Here is a 13,036-nt window from a genome sequence, read left to right as displayed (position 1 = left end):
TCACAAAATATTTTCGTGATTATTTCTTTCTCCGAGGGTGCGCTAAGAGCGTGTGGTGACCTGGCATGCACATACGCTGAAATGTGGGGGGAGACATTTCCTGGGCCCGTAACTGTTTTCACGCTTGACCACTCTACGCCTTGACTCCAACTGAAAAACCCACATTTCCTCTTCACCATGTGTGACCAACCCAGATAAGCTTCTTAGTATTGAGTGACAGCTTGCTGTTTCACAATACACACTGTCTCTGTATGTAAGTAGTGTTTTAATACAATAATTAAATAGACATGTGACAATTCGTGACTTATATACTTTATTTCTTTAAGGGACGCCATGTTGGTTCCATGTTTTCTTCCTCATCTGGTATGCAGGAGGTCAGGGGGTTTTATCCGGACCCTTGACGCCTGCTGTATATTTGGAGTTTGCATGCTTTCCCCGTGGTCGTGTGGATTTTTTCTCCAGGTCCTCCGGCTTTTCCCTCCACATTTATAAACATGCATTTAGATTATTTAGATAATTTTGCTGCTATAGATTTCCATATGATAAGCCACTTTGTTGAGCTATCATTTGTGGTTAGGTCGCTTTGTCTGATAAGATAAAAATAGTTAGTTTTATTTGTATTTTTTAATGATTTGTTTACCTTTGCTACACTTCTCTTATGTGTTTTGCTATTGTTTATTGTTGTAGCTTTCTGACCCGCTCCTACTGGAAGCTCATTGGATTATTCCACTTTAAACAAATAAATATTCTGATACCGAATATTAGCATATAATTTTCTCTTAGTTTTCAAGAATGGTAATTCATAGATTCTCGCACATGTGATGCGTGCATCCTAAAAGTAACAATGGAATTTAATCGCTTATATGTATCGCCACATGCCTAGTGTTGAACCTGCTTTGCTGTATTTGCCCTCTCTGATGAAAGAATGCCTATTGGCCAGAACGTCAATTCCTTCCCTTCCACTCTGAAAAAAAAAATCCACTTTTTATTGTTCCTTCGTTATCTAGTATCTCCTTGTTGATAGATTTATTTACTCTAATGTAATTTAAGTGAAAGATTTATACTTCCAATAGATGATTGCGTTTTGACCATCCAATTTTTTTCTCAGCCAAGGCTGTAGTAGTATTATATTAAGCGTTATTCTTATTGCACTGCTCATGCCTCAGAAGGTGCTGAGACTCATTAGGAAGCGCTATTTTTACATGATCATCACAGGTGGTGGTGGTGGTGTTTTCATCACGTTTCCACATAGAATTTGGAGAAATTGTTCCACCTCAAATAAGGAAATCTGCCTAAATTCACTCACTGTACACTAAATGTGTTTTTTATTAAAGAAATTATGTTGCCTGGGTTTAAGTGGGCTGTGACCTCGAGGTGCACCTAGCTTGGCACGAGCGCCTTGGTGACATCACTGCCACTTGGCGCCAAGCGACGGTTATTGTTGCTGTATGTGGGGAGATATAGCACGGTGGTAAGCACTGTCTACCAAACCGGCAACCTGAGTTTGTGGTGGGTCATAATTAAACTGGTGCTGCACGCTCCCCTAACTCGTCTCAGCCTTAAATAAGTACCTAGTGCAGTGCGTCAACGTTTGGTGAGATAAATATGGCTGCACATGGTTCCACCTCTTCATGCAACATAGTCGAGAGTATTTGGTTTAGAGTATTTGGCTGGTATCAATTGTCATGTGATAAGCCACTTAGTTGAGCTATCATTTTTGGCCAGGCCGCTTCTGAAAAATAGCTACATAGCACAGTGGGCCTTACCTAGTAAAATAAAAATTGTTTAGTTTATATCGGCCGAAATAGAAGATCGCGAACAGAAATTGCCCCAACATTTTCCACGGCTAAACGTGGGGGGGTGTTTGTGTGTGTGTCTGCATGTGTGTTTGTGCGAGCTTAGATTGAGCGTTGTAGCGAGCACACGCAGCCATCATGGTGGCACTCTCGCTCAAGATCTGTGTGCGCCACTGCAACGTGGTGAAGACGATGCAGTTTGAGCCGTCCACGGTCGTGTACGACGCGTGCCGCATAATTCGCGAGCGCGTCCCGGAGGCACAGGATGGCCAGCGTGAGTCTCCACAGCTTGATCTTCCCACTCACCTGCTCGCTCAACCCGCTAGCTCCACTCGCTTGCTCATTCGCTGACTGACTCATTCAACCATCGCTTGCTCACTTAAGGCCTCATTCAATTGCTGAATTGTTTGGTTGCTTGTGTAATGGTTCACTGGCTAGCTGAACCCCTTACTCTTTTACCTACTCACCAACTCACTCATCCTCTACTTACCTGTTTGCTCATTGGCACTCTCAATGTCTTCATCTCATTTTCCCCGATTTGTTCACACTTTCGCATTATAACTTGCTGCGTAGGCTCTCGCTTGTCAGATTGCTCACTGGCTTAATCACTCACTCACCCACTCGTTCGCCCACTTATTCACTTAGCGGCTGAATCGCCCAAGCATCCACCTACCTGCCCACTCTACTCACTCATGCACTTGTACACACACATGTTCACTTACTTGCTTGCTAAATAATTCCCTCGCTGATCTATCCACCAATTTTCTCACTTATGCTCCAGCCACCCCACTCCTGCATTCGATCTCACGGTTACTCACTCCGTCACTCCCTTGTTGAATCACTCACTCACTCATTCACCCAGCCATCTAGCCTCTCGCTCACCAACTCAATTACATATTCATGCACTCACTTGTATTCTCGTTCACTGGCTTAATTACTCACTCACCCGCTTGATCGCCAATCCACTCACCCACCCAACCCCTTTGCACACTACACATCCAAACCCACCCACTCAAACACACGCACCCATTCACCCACCAACCCACACACCCACCCATCCACTAAATCACTGACTCACCCACTCATCCACCGACCCACTTGCTACATTACCGACTCAGTCAATCACCCATCCAGCTGTGTGTGTTTGGCTTCGTGTTGAGGAAGGTCGTCGTGCTGGCTGCGTGTGTTCACAGCTACTGACTACGGCCTCTTCTTGTCGGACGAGGACTCGAAGAAGGGGATTTGGCTGGAATCCGGCCGGAGTCTCGACTACTACATGCTGAGAGATGGCGTAAGCACGAGCCAGAATCCGTGGCACATACAACCACTTGGGCCCCACTCTTATACTTTATGCAAATCTGAGCATCTGTCAAATGCATGAACAAATTGCCGAGGGATCTGCGAACACACAGGTCTAACTTGTACACACAGACACACGTTCACTCGCGTGCTAAATCATTCCCTCGCTGATTTATCCACTCATTTTCTTACTTATGCTCCAGTGACCCCACTCCTGCATCTTTGAATAATTGTATTGACAATAGTACATTATTTATATATATTTAGTGAGGTTTGCATAGCATGATGGGTACTTCTCCATAATGCTGTGTTTTTCAAGCGGTCCCTTCGTATGTGTCACCTGAGAGTCGGCACTTACGCATGCTGTAATTTGTGGCAGTTCTGAGACAAAATCGGCCTTATAAGGGAATTATTATTGGTCACACGTGTCGGGCTGTGTGACCTTAAAACATTCAGACACGAGTTTTCTCGGCATCCAACACACCACTTAAAGGTTTGACGATTGAAACGAATGTGTTCATCGTCTGGTCTATTAAACAAAGATGGGAGAAAAAAACTGCCACGGTGATAAATATTCATTGGAAGACAATAGCGCAGGTTAATACTGCGGGTGTACTCCCCAAAAAATACGCACCCTTGGCTTTGCAGTAGACAGTCAAGATGCCATAAAGATCATTCAAAAAGAGTAGGCCATGTGTGCCGGCATAATGCCGCCCCGTCTGCTCCACCTCCCCATCTCCTCCACCGCCACGTCTCCTCCGCTTCCGCAGGATCTACTCGAGTACCGCAAGAAGCAGCGACCCCTCAAGGTGCGCATGCTGGATGGCACCATCAAGACGGCAATGGTGGACGACTCCAAGACCGTGGGGGATATGCTGCTCGCTGTCTGCGCCAGGATCGGTGCGTTTTCACGGAGCAGTTAATCTCACAATTTCTCTGCGTGCATGCCGCCATCCACTGGTCACTTAGTTAACACAGCGACAACTTTTGATGTAAGATAAATGACAATAGTTGTTAAATGGTGGCCCTTTTTCAAGCCACTGGTGGATGAAAGCTTTCCCCCGCATCGTGTTGGTCACGGATTGTTTGGATATCCTTCGCTAAGCTGATCCGTGCAGGTTGGTCAAGGGGTGGTCCATTTCCGATTCAGATATCACTCGCCACTGATGTCAGCTGTGGCGAGGGATTAAAATCCGATTGCCAGGTTCATAGCGCATTGCACTATAACCACCACGGGCCAACACTTCATCCACCTTTTAATATAGGGGTCATTATATACAATCAGACCGGCTGAATGGTTCAATTTCTTGCTTCAAGAACCACATTACCTCCTGTGGATTTGCTTTTTAACGCCCCGTTTGTTCCGTGTGTGTGCGCGCGCGGTTGTTTTCCACCGCACCCGGAAGGCATCACCAACTACGAGGAGTATTCGCTGGTGCGAGAGGTGGCGGAGGAGAAGGCGATGGATGGCACGGGGACGCTGAAGAAGGACCGCTCACTCCTGCGCGACGAGAAGAAGATGGAGAAGCTCAAGCAGAAGCTCCACACCGACGACGACAGTGAGGCTGCGCCATTGACGCGTCTCGCTCGCGATTTTATTGCCTAAACACACAGGCAACCCCTCCTCGCCCGTTCTCACAACAACTAATCACAACTTAAACTAGTATGTTTTCTCACTCAAGTGTTCTATAATTGTTTATTTGTTAAGAATTATAATCGTACTAATAGGGGTTTTCCCCTTTTTTCTGGCAACAAAACTGACACCTTTTGCAAGGAATCATGCTTACATTAACCACAATACCTGCAGTCAAATGCAAACAAAAAAAATACTCTGATAATTTATGCATTGTCTTTGAAACTGATTGGTCCACACCATTTGACTGCAGGTATTGTGGTTAATGTAAGCATGATTCCTTGCAAAAGGTGTCAGTTTTGTTGCCAGAAAAAAGGGGAAAAACCCTATTAGTATATTTGGGTACTGGCAAAGGATATCCCATGAAATTATAATCGTATAACATTTTACGTACAAATCCTGGAAGTTGTGCGCACCCACTACCCCACCCCCAATCCGTATTTGCCGGTTATGTATTGTGACGGTCATTGTTGGCTTGGGCATTCACCAGTTACAGCCTTGATTGATGTGTGCCTATGCCTGCGTGCGTGGAAGTCGGTTTTGCAACATTACACAATCAGCCTTCCAAATATTCGCTAAATTGGGTCATATTCCTCTTATTCACAAGGGGACCGCTGGCATCTGTGCGAATAATTGAGATCTGCCTATATATTGCTAATGGGATCCGGTCCATTGGAGTAATCCAGCCCTTCATTCAAGCCCACGCTTGGGGAATAGCCCATCGCTAGCGCCGTTGTTTCTCATTAGACATTATTTTTCTGCTCGTTGTGACCCCTGCTCCCCATGACGCTGGAGACACTTGACCTTTGCCCTCCCCCCGCCTCCTTCCTGCGTGCAGTGAACTGGCTGGACCACGGGCGCACGCTGCGCGAACAGGGCGTGGAGGACGTCGAGACTCTGCTGCTGCGACGCAAGTTCTTCTACTCGGACCAGAACGTGGACTCGCGTGACCCCGTGCAGCTCAACCTTCTCTACGTGCAGGTGCAGGCGCCGGCAGAGGAGCCGAGTGCCCCAGTGTGCGGCGCTCCGTTCTCTCCGCTGGTGTTGGAGTACTCGGCACTGCTGCTCTGTGCAATAGTGCTATGGCCAATCGGGGTCTCAGAACACTACCGGCACAAATAATATTACCACCATAATTGCTATCACCGTTAGTTATCATTCCTGTTATCATTCGCACGACGGCCTTCACACCAACATCAGTACCTGTACAATCAGCATTGTCACTATACCACTTTCACCATCATTACCACTACCATTAGTGCCACACCTGCACCACTACCACCACCACTATTACCAACCACCATTGCTACTACCACCACCACTGAACCAAATATATCCTAGATATGAATTGTGTAACAGTGATTCTTACATTCAATGTATCTATCAGTGGCTATGTTCCACCACTAATTACTAGCAGCACAGCAATCGCTATTCGCGCAAATTTTACCACCAACTGTTTTCACAACGACCAGCAGCACCAACGAGACCACAATCTACGTTCGTTTCAGCCCCTATGCCGTGTTAAGTTGTACGAGCAAGGGAGGTCTAAATTGATTCCTGAAATCTCTGAGATTCTATGCCGTGTTTTCCCTTCTCTCTGCAGGCTCGGGATGACATCCTCAACGGTTCGCACCCCGTGTCGTTTGAGATGGCGTGCGAGTTTGCCGGGTACCAGGCTCAGATTCAGTTTGGGCCGCACAACGAGCTCAAACACAAACCGGGATTCCTTGAGTGAGTTCCGCTCGACTGCTTTGCGAATTCACGCGCACACTTAACCAAGAGTTAAAACGTCGCGATGTGTCTGACTCTCCCGCTGGTTTCTGCAGCAGCAGAAGATTTTAATTAGCGACCGTATATGAGTTGTTTAAAAATGAATCTCACTTTATTATGTTTTGTAGCAACAAAAAAAAAGTCTGAACATCAAAGGGTGAACAAGCTAATAAATTTGCAGTAATCTTTATGTCCTGACATACCCTATAAATGCGCCATACATATTTAATAGCGGTATGGCTGCAATAAAGCATCTTCGTAAAATTCCGTCTCCTTTTACAGCTTGAAGGAATTCCTGCCAAAAGAGTACGTGAAGCAGCGAGGAGCGGAAAAGAGGCTCTTTCAGGTGCCCGTTGAACTCTCCTTTCAGAATTTTCTATCGCGATTGAAAAACTTGCACGTGCCGCATTTATAGTTAAACCACTTTTGAGCCAGCGTGTTTTGTGCCGTTTTTTTAATCTTCAAAGTATTTTTCCGTGCATGTGTTTTTGTTCTCGGGAACGTGGCTCAGGAGCACAAGAAATGCGAATCGATGACGGAGATTGAGGCCAAGGTGCGCTACGTACGGCAGGCACGATCGCTCAAGACCTACGGCGTGTCCTTCTTCCTCGTCAAGGTCAGTGGTGGCATGAACACGACGCCACCCCTCGCTTTCAACTCGGAGGCCTGAAAAGTAACGTTCTCTTGCTCTGCTTGACTGGTCTCGGCTAAGCAACCTCCCTTGTCTGTCCCATCTCCTCCTGCTCCTTCAGGAGAAGATGAAGGGCAAGAACAAGCTGGTGCCACGGCTGTTCGGCATCACCAAGGAGTCGGTGATGCGCGTGGATGAGAGGACCAAGGAGGTGATACAGGAGTGGCCGCTGACCACGGTCAAACGTTGGGCCGCTTCGCCGAAGAGCTTCACCTTGGTGAGAGCGTATGCTGCGAGTCGTACGTCACCCTGTGACCCACATCTCGCGATCCTTGAGCAGGCCGCGGCCCGTCGCTTGACTGGTAGGCGGCCACATTGTGAGCCTTGTGACCATCACAATGACGGCGCTCGCAGTGTCTCGTTATGCAGGGACAAAACCTTCCTGTGCTTGCCTGTGGGAAATTGTCAATGGCTTTCGAGCCCACGTCATTCACAGTGGAGCTCGCTGCGTTTATATATCACATCGATTCCATTTCCCTGCAGGATTTTGGGGATTACAGTGACGGCTACTACTCTGTGCAGACGACAGAAGGGGAGCAGATTGCTCAGCTTATCGCTGGCTACATCGACATCATCCTCAAGAAGGTATCCTGCACAGCACATCGCTGGAGCTTGATCCATTGCGGTTTGCGTGCTTTGGGACTTTGTTAGGCATGCCGCGACAGTCAATGAGACTGTATCCGATACGGCAACCTCTCCTGCATCGCTCCACCCACCCTCCTCCCCATATCCTGCCTCCCCACTTCCTCTTTTGTCTGCAGAAAAAAAGCAAGGATCGCTTCGGCACAGAGGGAGACGAAGAGTCGACAATGCTGGAGGACTCGGTCTCCCCAAAAAAGTGCGTAGTTTGATCTCTTTGCGCTTGTTTTAGCATCGGCTTTTCGCTGGCCACGCCGACCAAAACCTGCGCAAAACGAAAATGAGCACGTTTCCAGCCAAGTTATTGATTTCAAGATGAGATGACCTGGCATCGAGATTATCCTAAATTTCTTCTTTAAAAACAGCCGCTTGTGGGATTTCAGCATGTGCATTTAGGTAGGTGTCTGTTTCCACCCCTATTGCCATCGTTTATCATTTGGTTCATCCTCCACGGAGTTCCGCTCGAGGGTCCTTTTTGCGTAGGGGGTCGGGGGACTGCGAGTCATTCCATTTGAACCTACGGTCAAGCCCCATGATGCCTGCCCTGCAGCAACAATGATCAGCGTACAATACAAGGCACAACTACTCTCCTTTGTTGGGCGTAAGAGGGTCCCGGTGGTCGCAGTGCGTAGCCGCATTGCAGACTCGTCACCACCGTTTTCAATTGCAAATCCAGTGCTTCCTAAATTTACTACACTCCTAGGGGGGAACTTGGGCTGTTAGCGGCGACCTTTGAGGGTTACCGATCGAGCGCTGCTCTCATTCACAATGACAAATAAATGTGATCTCTCCCGGGCCCCCTCATAGCCGCGCGCGTCCAAATGGAGTGCAAACACCAATTTGAGGACAGGCCGTCGGCACAGTCTGCAGGGACCACTCCGAGCCGGCGGCTTCGAAAAGCGGCAACGTCGACGCAGCCCGTGCCTCCGCATCATGTCGCTCGTTGAGAGAGAGCGCAGCTGGTGACGTCTCTTGGGTGGCAGCTCGTTGACGCGTGCACACGCACGCTTGTTTCCGTGTGTGCCAGTCATCTCAGTAGGGAGCAGTAGTGTAGCAGTTAGCGCGCTGAGCTACGAATCCGGCGACCCGGGTTCGATTCCCGCTCACAGCCAACACCAGTGATGATTAGCTGACCTGGTCTTGGGCCGCCCCAAGGTTGACTCGGCTTCAAATGAGTACCTGATGCGGTGTGTCAGAACATCGCCACTGGGGAGACAAAGGCAATTGGGCGTAGTGCTGGCCACCCACCCGCTCGTGTGCAATGCCGGCCTTCATAGGTGCTCGCTAACAGCACTTGCCCCAAGAGTCTGTTTTCGCTATATGGGGAATCTTTCTCTTTGAAAGTCATCTAAATCAATCAACCCATGGCATCTGGGTCTGTCCCGTGCACATAGTCTTGGCACAAGCGCCATGTAACATCACCGGCACGGTTTTTGTTGTGTGTGCGTGTTGGTGACGGTTTTTTTGGGCGTGCGTGCGTACGTGCAGATCCACCGTCATCCAGACAAACTGCAACCCCATGGGCATGGCGGAGCACGGCTCCGTGGCCCTGCCCGCAGTAATGCGGGGCATCGGCGGACCCGAGAGCCTGGGCCGTGGCGTCATGCCCGGCGCTAACAAGGTCATCACTAGTGGTGCGATGCACCGTGGGCATCTGCCACCCATGGTGAGCTGTGGATCTGGGTCGGTGAAAATGTTGTTCTTGTGTTTTATCCTGCGAATTATGCAGATGTTTATTTTCTGTGTTGGAATCTGCCTGCCAGGACATATATATATACATTTTTTAAGTGTTCTTTTTCTCTAACCTTTATTATAAAACATTTTCTATGCAATTGTGTCGTCAGGTTAAATGATGCATTTGTAACTCTTGACGATGACTACATCAATCCATATGAGAGAATGGCCCATGGAAGAGCTACTTAAGAGACTCTTAAAAATATTTGTAACCACACGCCTTGCAACAGATAATTTCTATGTGTGTATCAGCCAAACTAATATATTTTAATTCACAAATCTTAAATTTGTACAAATAAGGCAAACAAATCATATTCAATGGAATGACGTTTTTCTCCAATTATTAGTGAGGCTGAGACCATCATCTCCGCGACACTTCAGAAACCCAGGTTAAAGACAGGTGACTGAAACCCGAATTCGACCCCAGAATCTACAGAATTCCTGGCTCAGTACTCTGACTCTTGAGATATGGCTGCTGAAGCCTGCTTATACCTATACCTGCGTGTCATGTGTCTTCCCCTTTCCACACAGTCAACAAATCAGCAAGCGTTGATGGGCACCATCACGTCAAGCATGCAGGCCGTGCAGCAGGCCGGCAGCAGCCTGGATGAAATGGACTCGTTGCCCCCGCTCGGGCAAGACAAGGTCAGGGGTCACCGTTTGCTTGGTTGGCATGAGGAGGGGGGGGGGGCAGGTGATACCTTGAAAACGTGGTACCATGGATGGATTTTTGAGGGTCGCTGTAGAGATGTCACTGGAGGTGGCATGGTCTTTTTAAATCCTTTATATTAAGTTCACTTGCTTGCTTGCGCGCTTACGACCGTGCAAATCTTTCGGTCGTTTTTTAACCCACTTCCCGTGATCCAATCGAGCTGACATTTTGCACACAGACTCGTGCGTGACAATTTATTTTCGTGAAAAAAAAAAGTGTAACATTTCCAAAATGTTACACTTTTTAGGAAAAAATAAATTATATTTAATTACCAATTGCTTAATGGTGGCAGGCAATCATCTGACCCATAGGTGGCAGCCATCTCAAGCCAGAGGACGAGAGGACTCTAGCCGCCACGCATATAAAGGATTTATAGTGAAAAACTTTGTTTTTACGGGTTAATTTTTTAGGCTTTGGCTTATGTTTGTTATTTATTCTTGTAAGAAGTGTAGATAGCATTAGAGCATTACATCAGTGTCAAATAGAGTAATGCATTTGTTTTCTTTTGATGTTGTAGCCCCGTGACCTTAAGTTCACCATCTTCACCCCCACCGCCCTTATCCCTCCAGGCATCCAAGGCGTGGCGTCAGTACAAGATGGACCAGGCAAAGCATGAGATCCATTCGCAAGTGGATGCTATAAATGCCAGCACTGCCTCCTGCATTAACCTTACATCCGGTCAGCGTTTACTCTTCCCCACGCACGACCCTTAGCAGTTGGGTCGCCTGTTCTGGCTTTCTTGCTTTACATGGTCTTGTGGATTCATCTTTTCCATTCACTGAAAAAAAAATACACGAATGGCCATTTGTGTCTTGGTATAAAACACTCCCACAAGTGGAGATTTGAATTTTTTTGTTGTAAAAAATTGGCCCAGAGCTGTCTTTTGGTCAAATTATAAATTAGACCCGCTGTTATTGGGTCTTTTACAATTTGAAATATTTTTACCCATTTCCTCAATCGATCTATTCATCGCAATTTTATCGCTCAAATGCCACCTCCGCTGCTGCTGCCGTGATTCATTTCCACCTCTGCTGCTGCCCGCTGTGTAATAAAATTTTATCCATTAATTATCTTTCTGGTAACTCCTATCCTCTTCCTCCTGCCACTCCTCCTCTACCTCCACCGCCTCCCGGCTGCAGGCGACGCAGCCGACACGGACTACACAGCGGTGGGCTGCGCCGTGGTGACGATCTCGTCGAACCTGACGGAGATGTCTCGCGGCGTTCGCCTGCTCGCGGCGCTCACGGAGGAGGAGGGCGGCGATGGCAGGGCCCTGCTGCAAGCGGCGCGCGGCCTCATCGACTGCATCTCCGACCTGCTCAAGACCGTGCAGCCGTCGTCCACAGAGGTGAGGCCACGCCACTCTCCTGGCAATACTCCTTCACAACAGCAACAGCCACCATTCACCACTAAACGGTGGTGACGTCACCACGGTGCCCGTGGCTTCCTTTCCATTGCACACACGCATCTCTCTGCCCTCCAGATATCGGCCTGAGAGCATTGGAGAGCTCAGTTTGATTATCTTTTTAAAGTTATTGTTTGCTCGGGCATGCTTTTATTGTCTGTTGGTGACTCATTGGTGAGTGACTGGTGGGTTTTGCACAATTCTGCGTGTGAAAGGTGAATGATCCATGGGTCATTGCTAAGCATGCGGCCCGCGGTACCTTGTACGAATGGTGAAGGATCAAGTATGTCTTGGCACACGACACGGTGCTTGAATGTTGAGTGATCTGTCCATGGTGAGTGATCTACGTCTGACGAGTGATCGTGAGTGAATGTTGAGCGATCAGCATGCCATGTGGTGTGTGCAGCCTCGCCAGGCGGTGCTCACAGCGGCCAGCACCGTTGGGCGGTCGAGCAATAACCTCCTCAAGCAGATTGGCCAGCAAGGCGTGGACCAGCAGTTCCAGGTTAGGCGCCCGTGAGATTCACAAACAACACTCCACGACCAAACTACATATTTACCGCCGATGGCTGAATCACAGAATCACTGTCTTCAGAGATTTTATCAACCTCGTCTGGTATGCAGGAGGTCGTGAGTTCAATCCCGACTGACGCCTGAATATTTTTAGTTTGCACGTTCTTCCCGTGGTCGCGTTTCATTTTCTCCGGGTTCTCCGGTTTTTCTCTTCACATTTAGAAACATACGTTAAGAGTATTTGGCTGCTATAAATATCCACACAATAAGCCACTTCATTGAGCTATCATTTGTGGCCAGGTTGCTTCTGAAAAAGAGCTATGTAGCTCAGTGGACCTTACCTGGTAAAATAGAAAATAGTTTCTAATTTTAGATTGTTGAATTTATTTGGTTTTTTTCACAGATGGTCCCATTTAACCAGTTGTCCTGCTATTTTGGACGGGAGATCCGTGGTGTGTTAGCATAGCAACAAAAACAAACGACAAAAAAAATCTATATTCCAAGTATAGGGTTATTGTGAATACTTGGAAGGGAGACTGCTTTAGAATAAACTAAACTATAAACTATTACCAGGTGTATTAGGCTTGGGGCTGTTCAGCCCAGAGTTGGCAGTACAGCATTGTGCTCGGTCCTCATGTAGATTTTATAACTGTGGGTATGGCTGTGGGAAGGATTGTTGAAACACAGCAAGGCTTCGCTGCATAAAGGACTCTATCGTTATCATCATTTACACCAGGCTGTGGTGTGGGCCTGTGACTTTTTACATTTAACTTTTACTGCATCAAGGACTGTGTTTTTGTACTGTACACAGTGAATGTAAGTGTTTTTTTTATTTGCAGAACTA

General features: G+C 47.6%; 1 protein-coding gene across 1 annotated transcript in view; it reads left to right on the top strand.

The window, feature by feature from the left end:
- The window catches only part of TLN2 (talin 2), a 79,182-nt gene that overhangs the window by 27,406 nt on the left and 38,740 nt on the right, over positions 1 to 13,036 (top strand). The window contains exons 2-17 of the mRNA XM_078862073.1: positions 1,903 to 2,070; positions 2,990 to 3,087; positions 3,866 to 3,995; positions 4,502 to 4,654; positions 5,567 to 5,709; positions 6,332 to 6,459; positions 6,781 to 6,844; positions 7,010 to 7,114; positions 7,251 to 7,406; positions 7,673 to 7,774; positions 7,951 to 8,027; positions 9,317 to 9,494; positions 10,094 to 10,207; positions 10,844 to 10,952; positions 11,414 to 11,622; positions 12,086 to 12,184. Of these exons, the coding sequence (XP_078718199.1) occupies positions 1,935 to 2,070; positions 2,990 to 3,087; positions 3,866 to 3,995; positions 4,502 to 4,654; positions 5,567 to 5,709; positions 6,332 to 6,459; positions 6,781 to 6,844; positions 7,010 to 7,114; positions 7,251 to 7,406; positions 7,673 to 7,774; positions 7,951 to 8,027; positions 9,317 to 9,494; positions 10,094 to 10,207; positions 10,844 to 10,952; positions 11,414 to 11,622; positions 12,086 to 12,184 (2,001 nt within the window). The 5' untranslated portion in view covers positions 1,903 to 1,934. The remainder of the gene's footprint in view (positions 1 to 1,902; positions 2,071 to 2,989; positions 3,088 to 3,865; positions 3,996 to 4,501; positions 4,655 to 5,566; positions 5,710 to 6,331; positions 6,460 to 6,780; positions 6,845 to 7,009; positions 7,115 to 7,250; positions 7,407 to 7,672; positions 7,775 to 7,950; positions 8,028 to 9,316; positions 9,495 to 10,093; positions 10,208 to 10,843; positions 10,953 to 11,413; positions 11,623 to 12,085; positions 12,185 to 13,036) is intronic.

Source organism: Lampetra fluviatilis, chromosome 13 (genome assembly GCF_964198595.1).
Source record: "Lampetra fluviatilis chromosome 13, kcLamFluv1.1, whole genome shotgun sequence".
Classification (NCBI taxonomy): domain Eukaryota; kingdom Metazoa; phylum Chordata; class Hyperoartia; order Petromyzontiformes; family Petromyzontidae; genus Lampetra; species Lampetra fluviatilis.
Note: the sequence above shows the minus strand (reverse complement) of the source record. Positions and strands in the feature narration are given on the sequence as shown.